Source organism: Hyperolius riggenbachi, chromosome 8 (assembly GCF_040937935.1).
Source record: "Hyperolius riggenbachi isolate aHypRig1 chromosome 8, aHypRig1.pri, whole genome shotgun sequence".
NCBI lineage: Eukaryota > Metazoa > Chordata > Amphibia > Anura > Hyperoliidae > Hyperolius > Hyperolius riggenbachi.
In genome coordinates, this window is record NC_090653.1 from 40,814,691 (window position 1) to 40,832,002 (window position 17,312).

General features: G+C 42.7%; 1 protein-coding gene across 1 annotated transcript in view; it reads left to right on the forward strand.

Annotated features, from left to right (window-relative positions):
• Nucleotides 1-14,566: 14,566 nt before the first annotated feature.
• LOC137527288 (T-cell surface glycoprotein CD1b4-like) overlaps nt 14,567-17,312 on the forward strand; it is a 45,746-nt gene continuing 43,000 nt past the window's right edge. Inside the window, exons 1-2 of the mRNA XM_068247797.1 lie at nt 14,567-14,596; nt 14,739-14,850. Of these exons, the coding sequence (XP_068103898.1) occupies nt 14,567-14,596; nt 14,739-14,850 (142 nt within the window). The remainder of the gene's footprint in view (nt 14,597-14,738; nt 14,851-17,312) is intronic.

Genomic DNA, 17,312 nt, shown 5'->3' on the forward strand with positions numbered 1-17,312 from the left:
ACGCATGCGCTTGCGTTTTGCTTGCGTTCTTCAGTGTGTACAGGCCCTAAGGGCCCGTTCAGATCAGAAATGCGGATGGCCATGCGTGCGGAACGCGTGCGGACCGCAACGCGTACGAACGCATGGCCATCCGCGTTTGTGTGCGTTGCGTGGCTGATCCCATCACTGAAAAGTGAATGGGACAGCCACGCGTTTTTGCAAAATCTGCGTGCAGCATGCGTTCCCGGACCGCACAGGCCTGGAACGCATGCAGTGTGAACATCAGACATTGCACTCTATGCAATGTCTGATGTCGTGCGTTTTGGCCACCTGCACGCGTTTCCAAAACGCGGCTGGAAACGCGTGCAGTGTGAACGGGCCCTAAGACACACAAACAACAAATCCCCCCTCCCTTTTTTTTAGGGGGGGGGTGACTTATGGACACACATACAGTAATTAGAAAATGTCAGTTGCCACAAAAAGAACTTGTTAATGTTTACCTATCTGGACTATAAACTGTCTTATAGTTCTTCTAATCTTCATTCACTTTTATTTCTCAAACTCTAATTCTTTTTAAATCTTCAAAGATATTCATCGAAAACAAATTAACCACTTTATGGCAACCTGACTTATAAAAACGTCCTGCTAGAGCCTCTTAATGGCTCCAGGACTTTTTTATAAATCAGACAGTGCTGCTGCCACTGTGCGCGTGCACGCTCCCGCGGGTGCACGTGCATCCCCGTGCACGTAAAAATTGTGAACAAACAAAAAAAAAGTACACCTTTATTTCGAAATGATATATTGTCACCATACTTTGTACTAGGGACACAATTAAAATCTTGTGATAACCAGCACAAATGGGCAGATACAATGTGTGGGTTTTACAGTAGCAGTGTTTATATTGAAACTATAGGAGATGAAATTGGAGAAATAGTGTATTTTTTCATTTTTTTCCTTGTATTTCCCTTTAAAATGCATAGAAAATAAAGTAATTACTGAAAACAAATATCAACCTCAAAAAGCCCAATTTGTGGTGAAAAAAAAACAAGATATAGATCATTTCATTGTGATTAGTAATGATTAAGCTATTGGCAAATGAAAGGGATGAGCACTGAAAGGTGAAAATCACTCTTGTCCGCTAAGGTAAAAACCGCCTTGGGGTGAAGTGGTTAATATAGTGTTAAAAAGACACTGAAGCGAAAAAAAATATTATGATATAATGTTTGTATGTGTAGTACAACTAAGAAATAAAACATTAGGAGCAGAGACATATGTCTAATATTGTTTCCAGTACAGGAAGAGTTACGAAACTCCAGTTGTTATCTATGCAAAAGAGCCATTGAGCTCCACGACTGTCAAAGTTGCAGAGCTCTGTCTTCTGAAGCTTTTTATCTCAACTATCAGTCATTGTATCTTCTTATTCTCTGCACAGAAGGGTTCAATAGTTCTCTAGCCTGCTCTGTAAAATCATTTAGAATGCTGAGTAGTGTGTAAACTGCAAATATTAGAGAATGATGCAATGTTATAAAAAACACTATATAACTGAAAATAAAAATATCTGAATATTTTTTTTTGCTACTGATGTTTTAGTAATTAACTGTACAGTACTACACAACCAATTCATTATATCATTTTATTTTTTTTCGCTTCAGATTGGCCCATATGCAATTCACTTTTTCACCTGAGCTTTCTCCTAGGTGATATTTTTAAACTTGTCAATAAAATGCCTTTTAAGCCACCAGCAAGCAAGAAAATACTCAAAATAATTTTCATAGTACTTTTTCACCTGCTTTTTGGTACTTTTTTAGTTGAAAAGTGCTGGCAAATTATTTAAAATTGAAGATAATAAAATATCTCCTAGGAGAAAACTCAGGTGAAAACGAAAATTGCATATGGCCCTGTGTCTCTTTAATTACTATTGCCTAAACCAATAATGTTCCTGTTATGTGACAGTAACAGTACTGGGGTTGAGGGTACCCACCCAGCCAGCTCATGGTGAACCAGAACTCATTGGCATGTGTGAGGGCCGGGCTACAATGGACCTAAAAGCCCTCTTACTAAAATGCTATGGAAAACAAGAGTTTGCTTTCTTAAAACAGAAAGAATTTGCGATAATTCAGGTTGGAATGCGCTCCAATTTCTCCCACAATGCATCACTGCTGAAATATGCAAATCAACCATTGTTGTCCCTGGAAGCTAGCCACACCTCCAGATCCACTGGAATGCAATGATGTGTCAGGTTGTTAATTGAACAGAGCCATAATAATCCAACATGCATACAGACTGTTCCAGTTGATTGATCCTCATCAGTGCATGGCATGGATTAATGTAGCTCTATTGGGTAGGACTTGAAACACCCAGAGGTACAGAGTATCCAGCAACAGGGATGCTCAAATCCGAATTCGGGTGAAACCCGGATAGCTGCTATCTGGATTTCACCCAGTAAACCTGTGCGGGGTGGGCGGGGGGATCAAGCTTACCTGTCTGACGTCTTCTTCGGTCCATCCCACGATGCGTTCCACGCTGCGGTCACGTTAGTACAAACACTTCCTCCTCCTGGGTTGAAGGAGGAAGTGTTTGTAGTCACGTGATGCGCATAAACCGCATCGTGGGAGGTGTCGAGGGACGGACGAAGAAGACGTCAGAGAGGTAAGCTTGACCCCTCCGCCCACCCCGCACAGGTTTACTGGGTGAAATCCAGATAGCTACTATCCGGGTTTCACCCGAATTCGGATTTGAGCATCCCTGCCCAGCAAGCTCACCAGAACCAGAACTCCTAGGAGTGTGTGAGGGGCTACAATGGTCCTAAAAGCCCCCTTACTAAAATACTATGGAAAACAAAAGTTTGCTTTCTTGGGGTTGGATTCACTATTGTTTTATTACAAAACTCAAAGGCCTTACCAAAGAAGTTTTTGCAAAGTCAAAAGTGAAATTTAAAAAACAAACAGACTAAAATAATTTTTTTACAGCTACAAACCGTCAAAGTGATATGCGTTGATTTCATAGAGTGATGTGGGAGATGGATCAGACCTACTGTATATTATCACACAAACAAGGCACTGGTTTCAGGCTTTGCTTTATCTTCCTTTGTATAAAAGCATCTGGACTTGTGAGAGGCTGAATTTAATAAGCACATAGGGCTGTTTTATATGTGCCTTTTCAGTATAAAATATTCCAAAATTATAAAAGTATTTCTCTTACTGCACCAACTTGGAACTCATTTAAATTACAAAACAACTAACAGTTTCACATTCTTTCCAAGACATGTCACTAAGTATAGGGAAATTTGCTCAAACCACCTTTGCCATTTTTTTTTCCATTGTTGATTGTTTTTTTGTTTTGTTTTTATTTCTTAAAAAGGTCACGTTAAAAAGGGGCGCTGGGAAAAAAGGGCGCCGGGTTTTTAACGATAAGCATGGATAACGTTTAAAAATGTATTGTACTGTATTTCGTTTAAAATTAATGTTTTTTAAAGTTATAAATCATTAAATAATGTGCATTAAATCGGCAATTGTAAAAACGTTAATCTTTCGTTTAAATACTGAAACGTATAATAACGTTAAAAAAAAAATTACTAAGTAACCCTCCCTGTACCTACCCCTAACCCCTAGACCCCCCTGTTAGTGCCTAAACCTAAGACCCCCCTGTTGGTGCCTAAACCTAAGACCCCCCTGTTGGTGCCTAAACCTAAGACCCCCCTGTTGGTGCCTAAACCTAAGACCCCCCTGTTGGTACCTAAACCTAAGACCCCCCTGTTGGTGCCTAAACCTAAGACCCCCCTTTTGGTGCCTAAACCTAAGACCCCCCTGTTGGTGCCTAAACCTAAGACCCCCCTGTTGGTTTTTTCGTTTAAAAATAATGTAAAAAAAATGTACTGTTTTTCGTTTAAAAATAATGTTTGAAAAAAATATTGTACTGTTTTTCGTTTAAAAATAATATTTAAAAATGTATAAATCATTAAATAATGTGTAATCATGAGAAGCAGTAATAAAACATTAAGTCTCCGGGCGCCGCTTTTAAAACGTTATTTTTCACCGGCGCCCTTTTTTCCTATCGGGCGCCCATTAAACGATATTTATTATAGGAGTGAATGGCGGCGCCCGATTTGTCCACTAGCCTCAGGCGCCCGAATTTACTGTTTCCCTTTTTGGCATGTTCTCTGGAGTAGCCTTGATACTCATACCAAATTGAATGTATGGGGACTTTACAATCAACCACAAAAATTGGCCCAATAGATTTTAGTGGAAAAATTGCAAATGTTGGCTTTCATTTTGAAAATAAAATAAAATGTTTGCTAAGCAAACACCAGCCTGATTCACAGAGAAATTGAGTCAGCAAATGTCTCCTGCTCATCCCTACAAATCACACATGGCTCTTTATTATTTTATCTCCAAACCCTGAGTTAAAAAATAAATAAATAACATCAGTTCTTTAAAGAGAACCAGAGATGAAGCACCCTCATGTATTTTACCTTATAAATCAGTGGGAACATGACAGTAAACACCTAATCTGCTCTTTGTTTCATTGTTCTCTGTTTAATTTGCCTGTTATCACCTCTGATAAGAATCCCGACTGAGCAGTCCGCTGGCTTTGCTACAGAATAATTATAGCTGAGACTGTGTTCTTTGGTGTCTTTTCAAGCCCAAGCCTGCCCCCTGCTGGCTGTGCTCAGGAATCATTATAGCTGAGTCATAGCAAAGCCAGACTCAATGCTCAGTCCGGGATTCTTATCTCAGCTAGATAACAGACACTTTTAGCAGTGAGGCTGAAACAGAGAGCAGAGTAAATGTTTTCTCTAATGTTCCCACTGATTTCTACGGTAAAATACATGAGGGTGCTTCGTCTCTGGTTCTCTTTAAAGCAGTTCCTTGTGCTGCGGAAGAAATGCTCCTGTACTTGTTGTGCTGGTGGTCACCTTGTCACAGTCTTTGTGAACTGAAACCCATGTAACCTTTCAAAATGAGGAAGCGAAAAAGTGTGAACAAGAGTGTGAAAAACATAAAAATCTGTACATGTGCATTTGTAACTGCAGTTCTAAGAATAAATGTCACCTTTCAATGGATGTTGTGTTTTAATTTGAACATTAGGCATGAGCCTGAAACGTCCCTCACACATCCAAATTAGCGTTTTTGCCTGATTCAATATTTTTGTAAAACATATAGTGGATATTAACATTTTTTTGTGAAAGTCAGAACTTTCTTGAAAATGTGTTGTCTCGTGTCTGATGATTTCAATGCACTTGGGGGAAATGTATTTTCTCATGCATGGCCATGTCTTTTTGCACAAATTCTCGTCTGTGCAAAAACTGCATTTCCTCATATCTATAAAAGTCAATGCATTTGGCAAAAGTGGGTTTTCTTGTGCCCACATATTTTTGCAAATAATTCTTATTTGTTGTAAAATGTGACCGTTTCATGAAAATTGTGCTAATCACTTATGAATACTATGCGAGGATCAGTCCGGACATCTTACAGCCATCAATGCAGGATATCGGAGGCAGCTTCTATTTCTTGCCATGGTTCATTATTGCATTGAAATCAGGGATGGTCGTATTCAGCCAACTTCGCTACGCTGGAACTACGCGTAGTTTTACACAATTACGCTTCACCAAACTACAGCTTCTAAATCAAATATTCGCTTCGTATGCATTTCGTAGACTATGCGATAAAATACGCAATTATGCGTAGTGTAAGCGTAGTGTATGCGGATGCTTATGCCTGCATGCAGAAAATTTTACGTATTAATCCCTCTGTAAATGCTTATACTGGGAACTCTTCTATGCGTACATTCCCCTTTCCAATGCATACATTTGTAAGAATACAATCGCACGTGGAAAATTAGACGCGAGTAACGCATTCGTAGTTCACTACACAATACACATGTTAACTACGCATAGTGGGCATAAGCTACCCGTAGCGGTACTTCGCTACGCATAAATTCGTATGCGTAGTTTTGAAACTTCAACTATGAACTACGATGCATAGATGCGAACTACGATGCGTAAATTCGCACTGGCGTAGTTTCTGCTCATCCCTGATTGAAATTGTTCAGACATATATTTATTATACAGGTAGTGCAAAAAAAAAAAGTGGGATCAGCGCATCACCACGCCGCCTCTGAATGGCCTCAGCTCAGAGATGCGCTGAGCCCCCCCAGAAACTGCAAACGCACCTTGAACCCAAACAGAGGCTCTGCATATACACCAAAGGAAAACTATTAAGTGGGAGCAGCTGACCAGAAATAAATCAATCAAACATAGCAAAGAAATGAACAGCGCTACTTAAAAACAGATGAGTGCTTACCTGCAAAAAAGTGCACACCCCACTCATGGGATTCAAATACACAATGAGCATACACATGACCTGTCTACCACTTGGAGGATGTTAGTTTCACTAACAATTTGCAATTTGTTAGGTACTTGTCCCTCCCACTGTCGAATAAGTCTTTCCTCCATGGGAGGGGACCTAACACTAACTAAATTCTACCTATGCATATGCATAGCCCGGGCGCGCTACCAGTAAAATTGAGAATTGCGCAAAAAAAAAGTGGGATCAGCGCATCACCAGGCCGCCTCGGAATGGCCTCAGCTCAGAGATGCGCTGAGCCCCCCCAGAAACTGCAAACGCACCTTGAACCCAAACAGAGGCTCTGCATATACACCAAAGGAAAACTATTAAGTGGGAGCAGCTGACCAGAAATAAATCAATCAAACATAGCAAAGAAATGAACAGCGCTACTTAAAAACAGATGAGTGCTTACCTGCAAAAAAGTGCACACCCCACTCATGGGATTCAAATACACAATGAGCATACACATGACCTGTCTACCACTTGGAGGATGTTAGTTTCACTAACAATTTGCAATTTGTTAGGTACTTGTCCCTCCCACTGTCGAAGAAGTCTTTCCTCCATGGGAGGGGACCTAACACTAACTAAATTCTACCTATGCATATGCATAGCCCGGGCGCGCTACCAGTAAAATTGAGAATTGCGCAAAAAAAAAGTGGGATCAGCGCATCACCAGGCCGCCTCTGAATGGCCTCAGCTCAGAGATGCGCTGAGCCCCCCCAGAAACTGCAAACGCACCTTGAACCCAAACAGAGGCTCTGCATATACACCAAAGGAAAACTATTAAGTGGGAGCAGCTGACCAGAAATAAATCAATCAAACATAGCAAAGAAATGAACAGCGCTACTTAAAAACAGATGAGTGCTTACCTGCAAAAAAGTGCACACCCCACTCATGGGATTCAAATACACAATGAGCATACACATGACCTGTCTACCACTTGGAGGATGTTAGTTTCACTAACAATTTGCAATTTGTTAGGTACTTGTCCCTCCCACTGTCGAAGAAGTCTTTCCTCCATGGGAGGGGACCTAACACTAACTAAATTCTACCTATGCATATGCATAGCCCGGGCGCGCTACCAGTAAAATTGAGAATTGCGCAAAAAAAAAAAGTGGGATCAGCGCATCACCAGGCCGCCTCTGAATGGCCTCAGCTCAGAGATGCGCTGAGCCCCCCCAGAAACTGCAAACGCACCTTGAACCCAAACAGAGGCTCTGCATATACACCAAAGGAAAACTATTAAGTGGGAGCAGCTGACCAGAAATAAATCAATCAAACATAGCAAAGAAATGAACAGCGCTACTTAAAAACAGATGAGTGCTTACCTGCAAAAAAGTGCACACCCCACTCATGGGATTCAAATACACAATGAGCATACACATGACCTGTCTACCACTTGGAGGATGTTAGTTTCACTAACAATTTGCAATTTGTTAGGTACTTGTCCCTCCCACTGTCGAAGAAGTCTTTCCTCCATGGGAGGGGACCTAACACTAACTAAATTCTACCTATGCATATGCATAGCCCGGGCGCGCTACCCGTAAAATTGAGAATTGCGCAAAAAAAAAAAAGTGGGATCAGCGCATCACCAGGCCGCCTCTGAATGGCCTCAGCTCAGAGATGCGCTGAGCCCCCCCAGAAACTGCAAACGCACCTTGAACCCAAACAGAGGCTCTGCATATACACCAAAGGAAAACTATTAAGTGGGAGCAGCTGACCAGAAATAAATCAATCAAACATAGCAAAGAAATGAACAGCGCTACTTAAAAACAGATGAGTGCTTACCTGCAAAAAAGTGCACACCCCACTCATGGGATTCAAATACACAATGAGCATACACATGACCTGTCTACCACTTGGAGGATGTTAGTTTCACTAACAATTTGCAATTTGTTAGGTACTTGTCCCTCCCACTGTCGAAGAAGTCTTTCCTCCATGGGAGGGGACCTAACACTAACTAAAGCCCGGGCTATGCATATGCATAGGTAGAATTTAGTTAGTATTAGGTCCCCTCCCATGGAGGAAAGACTTCTTCGACAGTGGGAGGGACAAGTACCTAACAAATTGCAAATTGTTAGTGAAACTAACATCCTCCAAGTGGTAGACAGGTCATGTGTATGCTCATTGTGTATTTGAATCCCATGAGTGGGGTGTGCACTTTTTTGCAGGTAAGCACTCATCTGTTTTTAAGTAGCGCTGTTCATTTCTTTGCTATGTTTGATTGATTTATTTCTGGTCAGCTGCTCCCACTTAATAGTTTTCCTTTGGTGTATATGCAGAGCCTCTGTTTGGGTTCAAGGTGCGTTTGCAGTTTCTGGGGGGGCTCAGCGCATCTCTGAGCTGAGGCCATTCAGAGGCGGCCTGGTGATGCGCTGATCCCACTTTTTTTTTTTTTTTGCGCAATTCTCAATTTTACTGGTAGCGCGCCCGGGCTATGCATATGCATAGGTAGAATTTAGTTAGTGTTAGGTCCCCTCCCATGGAGGAAAGACTTCTTCGACAGTGGGAGGGACAAGTACCTAACAAATTGCAAATTGTTAGTGAAACTAACATCCTCCAAGTGGTAGACAGGTCATGTGTATGCTCATTGTGTATTTGAATCCCATGAGTGGGGTGTGCACTTTTTTGCAGGTAAGCACTCATCTGTTTTTAAGTAGCGCTGTTCATTTCTTTGCTATGTTTGATTGATTTATTTCTGGTCAGCTGCTCCCACTTAATAGTTTTCCTTTGGTGTATATGCAGAGCCTCTGTTTGGGTTCAAGGTGCGTTTGCAGTTTCTGGGGGGGCTCAGCGCATCTCTGAGCTGAGGCCATTCAGAGGCGGCCTGGTGATGCGCTGATCCCACTTTTTTTTTTTCGCAATTCTCAATTTTACTGGTAGCGCGCCCGGGCTATGCATATGCATAGGTAGAATTTAGTTAGTATTAGGTCCCCTCCCATGGAGGAAATACTTCTTCGACAGTGGGAGGGACAAGTACCTAACAAATTGCAAATTGTTAGTGAAACTAACATCCTCCAAGTGGTAGACAGGTCATGTGTATGCTCATTGTGTATTTGAATCCCATGAGTGGGGTGTGCACTTTTTTGCAGGTAAGCACTCATCTGTTTTTAAGTAGCGCTGTTCATTTCTTTGCTATGTTTGATTGATTTATTTCTGGTCAGCTGCTCCCACTTAATAGTTTTCCTTTGGTGTATATGCAGAGCCTCTGTTTGGGTTCAAGGTGCGTTTGCAGTTTCTGGGGGGGCTCAGCGCATCTCTGAGCTGAGGCCATTCAGAGGCGGCCTGGTGATGCGCTGATCCCACTTTTTTTTTTTTTGCGCAATTCTCAATTTTACTGGTAGCGCGCCCGGGCTATGCATATGCATAGGTAGAATTTAGTTAGTGTTAGGTCCCCTCCCATGGAGGAAAGACTTCTTCGACAGTGGGAGGGACAAGTACCTAACAAATTGCAAATTGTTAGTGAAACTAACATCCTCCAAGTGGTAGACAGGTCATGTGTATGCTCATTGTGTATTTGAATCCCATGAGTGGGGTGTGCACTTTTTTGCAGGTAAGCACTCATCTGTTTTTAAGTAGCGCTGTTCATTTCTTTGCTATGTTTGATTGATTTATTTCTGGTCAGCTGCTCCCACTTAATAGTTTTCCTTTGGTGTATATGCAGAGCCTCTGTTTGGGTTCAAGGTGCGTTTGCAGTTTCTGGGGGGGCTCAGCGCATCTCTGAGCTGAGGCCATTCAGAGGTGGCCTGGTGATGCGCTGATCCCACTTTTTTTTTTGCGCAATTCTCAATTTTACTGGTAGCGCGCCCGGGCTATGCATATGCATAGGTAGAATTTAGTTAGTGTTAGGTCCCCTCCCATGGAGGAAAGACTTCTTCGACAGTGGGAGGGACAAGTACCTAACAAATTGCAAATTGTTAGTGAAACTAACATCCTCCAAGTGGTAGACAGGTCATGTGTATGCTCATTGTGTATTTGAATCCCATGAGTGGGGTGTGCACTTTTTTGCAGGTAAGCACTCATCTGTTTTTAAGTAGCGCTGTTCATTTCTTTGCTATGTTTGATTGATTTATTTCTGGTCAGCTGCTCCCACTTAATAGTTTTCCTTTGGTGTATATGCAGAGCCTCTGTTTGGGTTCAAGGTGCGTTTGCAGTTTCTGGGGGGGCTCAGCGCATCTCTGAGCTGAGGCCATTCAGAGGCGGCCTGGTGATGCGCTGATCCCACTTTTTTTTTTTTTTTGCGCAATTCTCAATTTTACTGGTAGCGCGCCCGGGCTATGCATATGCATAGGTAGAATTTAGTTAGTGTTAGGTCCCCTCCCATGGAGGAAAGACTTCTTCGACAGTGGGAGGGACAAGTACCTAACAAATTGCAAATTGTTAGTGAAACTAACATCCTCCAAGTGGTAGACAGGTCATGTGTATGCTCATTGTGTATTTGAATCCCATGAGTGGGGTGTGCACTTTTTTGCAGGTAAGCACTCATCTGTTTTTAAGTAGCGCTGTTCATTTCTTTGCTATGTTTGATTGATTTATTTCTGGTCAGCTGCTCCCACTTAATAGTTTTCCTTTGGTGTATATGCAGAGCCTCTGTTTGGGTTCAAGGTGCGTTTGCAGTTTCTGGGGGGGCTCAGCGCATCTCTGAGCTGATGCCATTCAGAGGCGGCCTGGTGATGCGCTGATCCCACTTTTTTTTTCTTTTGCGCAATTCTCAATTTTACTGGTAGCGCGCCCGGGCTATGCATATGCATAGGTAGAATTTAGTTAGTGTTAGGTCCCCTCCCATGGAGGAAAGACTTCTTCGACAGTGGGAGGGACAAGTACCTAACAAATTGCAAATTGTTAGTGAAACTAACATCCTCCAAGTGGTAGACAGGTCATGTGTATGCTCATTGTGTATTTGAATCCCATGAGTGGGGTGTGCACTTTTTTGCAGGTAAGCACTCATCTGTTTTTAAGTAGCGCTGTTCATTTCTTTGCTATGTTTGATTGATTTATTTCTGGTCAGCTGCTCCCACTTAATAGTTTTCCTTTGGTGTATATGCAGAGCCTCTGTTTGGGTTCAAGGTGCGTTTGCAGTTTCTGGGGGGGCTCAGCGCATCTCTGAGCTGAGGCCATTCAGAGGCGGCCTGGTGATGCGCTGATCCCACTTTTTTTTTTTGCGCAATTCTCAATTTTACTGGTAGCGCGGCCGGGCTATGCATATGCATAGGTAGAATTTAGTTAGTGTTAGGTCCCCTCCCATGGAGGAAAGACTTCTTCGACAGTGGGAGGGACGAGTACCTAACAAATTGCAAATTGTTAGTGAAACTAACATCCTCCAAGTGGTAGACAGGTCATGTGTATGCTCATTGTGTATTTGAATCCCATGAGTGGGGTGTGCACTTTTTTGCAGGTAAGCACTCATCTGTTTTTAAGTAGCGCTGTTCATTTCTTTGCTATATTATACAGGTAGTGCCTATTACACAGGTTAAGCCTATCACATTGTTAGTGGGTATGTTTATTGATAGTGGAATTTGGCACTGTATGTTGTTTTCATGTCTGCCAGCAGTAGAAATGATGACCTGCAGTCTCATTATACATCAAACATGAAATAATTACAAAGCTAATATAAATCATTTCTTGATCTACCGCATGTTCTATTTTTTTAACTTCTCACTTTGCACTGTACAGATTTATTTTTTCCCTACTACTATCTTTCAGTAAATTTCCTCTCTAAAGGGAACTGGAAGGGAGAGGTAAAGTGCTGCGGAATATGTTGGCGCTATATAAATAAAAAATAATAATAATAATAGGGAGGCGGCCATATTTATTTCTCTTTAAACAATGCCAGTTGCCTGGCAGTACTGCTGATCACTCTGGCATTATTAGTGTCTGAATCACACACCTGAAACAAGAATGCAGATCATCTTGTCAGATTTTTTGTCAGAAACACCTGATCTGCATGCTTGTTCAGGGTCTATGGCTAAAAGCATTAGAGGCAGATGATCAGCAGGATAGCCAGGCAACTGTTATTGTTTAAAATTAAATAAATATGTCAGCCTACTATCCATCTTATTTCAGGTTCCCTTTTAACAAACTAGATAGCAGAATCTTCTGTGAGGGAGACTTACTGCTGTAGTTCAGAGGAAAGTTGAGCAGTCAATGAGGATGTTGAGGTGTAAAGGTGCAGCACTTAAAGTGAATGGGAACCGCATTTTTTAAAAAAATAAAGCAAATACTTACCTAAGGAGAGGGAAGGCTCTGGGTTGTATAGAGCCTTCCGTCTCCTCTCTCGGTGCCCTCTATCCTGTGCTGGCTCCCCCGCCGAAAGGGTATTTGGAAGTCTTCTGGAGCCGTGTCCTCCCAAAGACGTGCGGCTCCATACTGCACAGGCGTGAGTGTGCAAGAGAGCGTGCTTGCGCAGGCGCAGTACAGGGCCACCCTTCTTCAGGAGCACTCGGGCTCCCTGAAGACTTCTGAAGCCTCCTTCGGCCGGGTAAAGCAGTATTTGACTAATGTAGTCAAATACTGCTACCGGGCGAGCCAGCACCGGAACGAGGGGACCAGGAGAGGAGAGGGAAGGCTCTATAGGACACAGAGCCTTCCCTCTCCTTGGGTAAGTATCTGTCTCATTTTTTTAAATGCGGTTCCCATTCACTTTAAACGATACAGTAAATGTGTGATCCACGACATGTGACACGACTGGAATGCATAGGATCACTGGGCGGATGGGTAAGTTAACCTCCTGTATTCCGCGGTCACAGCTCTATCATTTTCATTACGAATCTGAGTGTCTGATGAATGAATGATCATGGCTTCAGCCAGAAGCCATGTTCATTCATTAACCAATTCAGCCTACAGGTGTTTTTTCACCTTCAGGACGGAAGCAAAGAAACATAGTGTCTCACAAAAGTGAATACGCCTCTCGCATTTTTGTAAATATTTTTTTATATCTTTTCATTGGACAGCACTGAAGATATGGCACTCTGATACTAAGTAAATTAGTCACTGTACAGCTTGTATAACAGTGTAAATATGCTGTCCCATCAAGATAACTCAACACACAGCACTCTAACAACAAAAGTAAAAACACCCAGGCCTGGATTTACATCACAGGAGCCTATATGCACAAATGTTCTGGCACCCTCAACATCCCCTCCATGAGCCTACAAACACCCGAAGTGCACCTCAAGTGTGCTGACTGGCCCAGCTGTCACTTCTCCCTTGCCCGTCATAGGTAGCTACAGGTGTCTCTTAGCATTAGGCAGCCTGCGCTATCCTCAGTATTAAGTAACTAGAGGTGCCTCCAAGTATTAAGTAGTTAGAGGTACCCCCAACTGAAGAGAGATCTCATCGGAGACATGCAGAGAGTCAGGTGAGTAGCCACTTATTTACACTCTCATCAGGACTGTGCATGGAGAAGGAGGGAGGCGCTCAGGGAGGGGAGTGTGCCGCCTTTCCATCATCAGGCGCCTGTAGGCATGTGCCTACAGAGCATTATGGCAAATCCTGAGTACACCTCTAAGTGAAGAGTGTCAATATTGTGCCCAAAGTGTCAATATTTTGTGTGCCTACCACTAGTTTCCAGCACTGCCTTAACTCTCTTGGGCATGGAGTTCAGTGTAGCGCTTTGCAGGTTGCCACAGGAATCCTCTGCCACTCCTCCATGATTAAGCTGGTGGATGCTAGAGACCAGAGCCAGGACAAGGTCCTCCAGCACCCAAGGCTGAGAAACCAAAGTGTGCCCCTTAATCCCTCCCACCCCAGCCGTCACACTTTGATTGCTATTAGACTATGAGGCACTCCAGCCCCCATGCCCCCCCCCCCCCCCCCCCCCACACACACACACACACACACACACACCTTAATCTCTAGTTATCTGGTTTTCAGTCACTGCCATGTATCACTTTTTATTATTTCTCTCTGCTTCAAACACAATAGGGTAATGTTAGCTGAGTGATTTGTGCGCCCCCTCCTACACTGTGCCCTGAGGCTGGAGCCTCTCTCGCCTCTGCCTCGGCCCGACCCTGCTAGAGACCTCGTGCTCCTCCACTCTCTATTTGAGGATGCCCCACATTTGCACAGTAGGGTTCAGGTCAGGAGCCATGCTTGGCCAGTCCGTCACCTTTACCCTCAGTTTCGTAATGTAAACCAAAAGATTATTATGCTTGTATTTTAATACAGAGCAAAAAACACTGCGTGATTGGATCAGATCCCAATTGTAACCTTTGTTCAGCTTGCACAAACAAAGAGCACAAATGAAGCACAAAGGCTGTCATGCTGCACAAGTATGTGGTCTGCTACCCACATATTTCCATATTCTCTGGAATCAAGATATGAGAACATTTGAGATGTACGCTTCTCATTCACATATCACTTTCCTGCACCGTAATCAGCTTTTGCCTTCCTCTTTTCTGTCGTTATCTGTAGTTATCTGCTTCATTAGTACCTTTCTTAGAGCAGATTCTTGAGAAGAAGATGAAAGTGTTTATCGCACCTTTGGTTTTTTCTGTCCACATAATCCTGCGAGTCACAAGCACGGGTAAGTTGTATAATGTGTTTTACATAAAATGAGAGAAAGAAACAGGGGAAGTTATAAAGGAACACCTATGGAGGGGTTCAGACCTAATTCTATTGTTCTGAACAGACTTGTTATGGGTGAAATTAATGGTGGCTGCTCTATTGAAGAGACACTGAAGCAAAAAAAATTATATAATTATTTTACATGTAGTACAGCTAAGAAATAAAACATTATTATTGTTTCCAGTACAGGAAGAGTAAAGAAACTCCAGTTGTTATCTATGCAAAAGAGCCATTGAGCTCCACGACTTTCAAAGTCACAGAAAGCTCTGTCTTCTGAAGCTTGTTATCTCAGCTGTCAGTCACTGTATTTTCTTTTTCTCTGCAGAGGACAGGTCAATAGTTTATTGGCCCGCTCTGTAAAATAATTTAGAATGCTGAGTAGTGTGTAAACTGCAAATATTAGAGAATGATGCAATGTTATAAAAAAAAAAACTATATAACTGAAATTGAAAATATTAGAATATTTTATTTGCTACTAATGTTCTAGTAGTTATCCGTACTACACAACCAATTCATTATATCATAATTATTTTTTTCTGCTTTAGTGTCTCTTTAAAGGAGGCCATCATGGTGGACAGGATGCAAGATTGTCAGCACACCACTCGTTACAGCACACACTTTATTGTGCCAGTTTCCACAATGAAATCCAACAATTGTTTCGGGGGCTGTGCAGGGTTCCCCTTAATCAAGGCATGTGGTTACATGGCATTCCGATAACAATCGCTTTTGTTGTTATCAATGCCTTGATAAAGGGGGGCATTGCGCGGCCCCCGAAAAAATTGTTGGATTTCATTGTGGAAACCGGCACAATAAAGTGTGTGCTGTAACCAGTGGTGTGCTGACAATCCTTGCAACCTGTACTTATGTTTGTGGCACTTTGTCAAGCACCCAAAGCAATTGATGGTGTGCCGACGTCTTCTAGCAACATAATGGTGGACACACTGGCCATGGGGGTTACAAGGGTAGGAAGGTAGTGCAAACATTTGCAGGCCCTATTGATGTGCGGCGGGGGGCGGGGTATATACTCACACGCTGGGGTGGTTTGTTATCAGCCAGGCAACAGTGTTATGTAGTAACTACAGGCAGAACAGGTCCTCATGCAGAAGGCCAGTGAAGAGGACACTGCAATAGTCCAGCTGTGATGTAATGAGAGCATGTGCTAAGTATGGCAAATCTTCTAGGGGATGAGGTGTTTAATTTCCGCACTTTTCCTTTAAAGTGTACATGTAGTAAAAAAAAGTGCTCCAAGTGTGTACTTACCTAGGTAGAGAGAAACCTCTGGATAATGCAGAAGCTTCCCCAATCTCCCTCCTCTTCACCTCTGAGACCCGCTGAAGCCCATCGCCTCATGCATGTGCACTACAATGGAGCCAGACAGGCTTGGCTTTCTCCACCGAGCCCTAATGGCGCTACACCTGCTATTGCTGGAATTCTGTTTTGTCCCGACGTTTATTGCCTGATGAAGCAGGCTCGGCCTGCGAAACGCGTTGCACTTTTGGGGTACTGTATAATAAATGTGATTGCTACTTTTCAGACAGTCTTTCGTGTCTGCTTTATGGAGGTAAGTCCACCACCTCCTCCTAGAAAATTTTAAAGGTTTTATCCACTTTTATTCTGCTGGCGCCTCTGTTCTCCTACTGCACAAGACTTTACAAGCAACTGTGCAATGAAATGGGCAGTGATTATGATTGCTTACTGTTTTATACAGAGGTTTGTTGGTCGAAGAAAAGTGTTGGTATTACGCAGTGAAATCTTGATGTTTTGAATGAACTTACTTGAATGAAGTAAGAACTAAAACGAGCAATCAAAGTACATGAGACAAACTGCAGAGATGTATTGATTTTAAGTCAAATGACACCAATTTGCAGGGCATTGCATACCTATCTGATATATTTGAAAAACTGAACACACTAAATCTCGAGCACGTCGATTAGAGTGCAAGAGATTTGGGGGTGCACCCGGCGCCACCATAGGCCGTAATAAGAGTTACGGCTATAGCAGAGCACAGTTTGTAACTTTGGCGATGTCAGAGGACGGATTTGGCCTCCAGCAATAGCTGGAAGTCAAATTATATCATTCACCACCATCCACGTGGACCTGGAGGAGGAATAGTAATTTACGCCTCCGGCAATTTCTCTTGTACGCCTAAATCTGACCCTCCATGGTAAAAATACCACACTGCTCACTGCCCATGATAAAACATCTGCCTTCAAAGAAAAAATGGTTGCTTGGAAAAGGCGAGCTGAAGAATTTGAGACTATGAACACATTCTTCATGGAAACGGACATACCCATCAACTCGGACATACAGGCAGCAATTATTGAGCATATTACACTGCTGACTGTTTCTTTCCAGAAATAATACCTTCCACCAATGATGGACATTGAAAATTACAGTGCAAGTGAACAGAGGCGCCAAAAG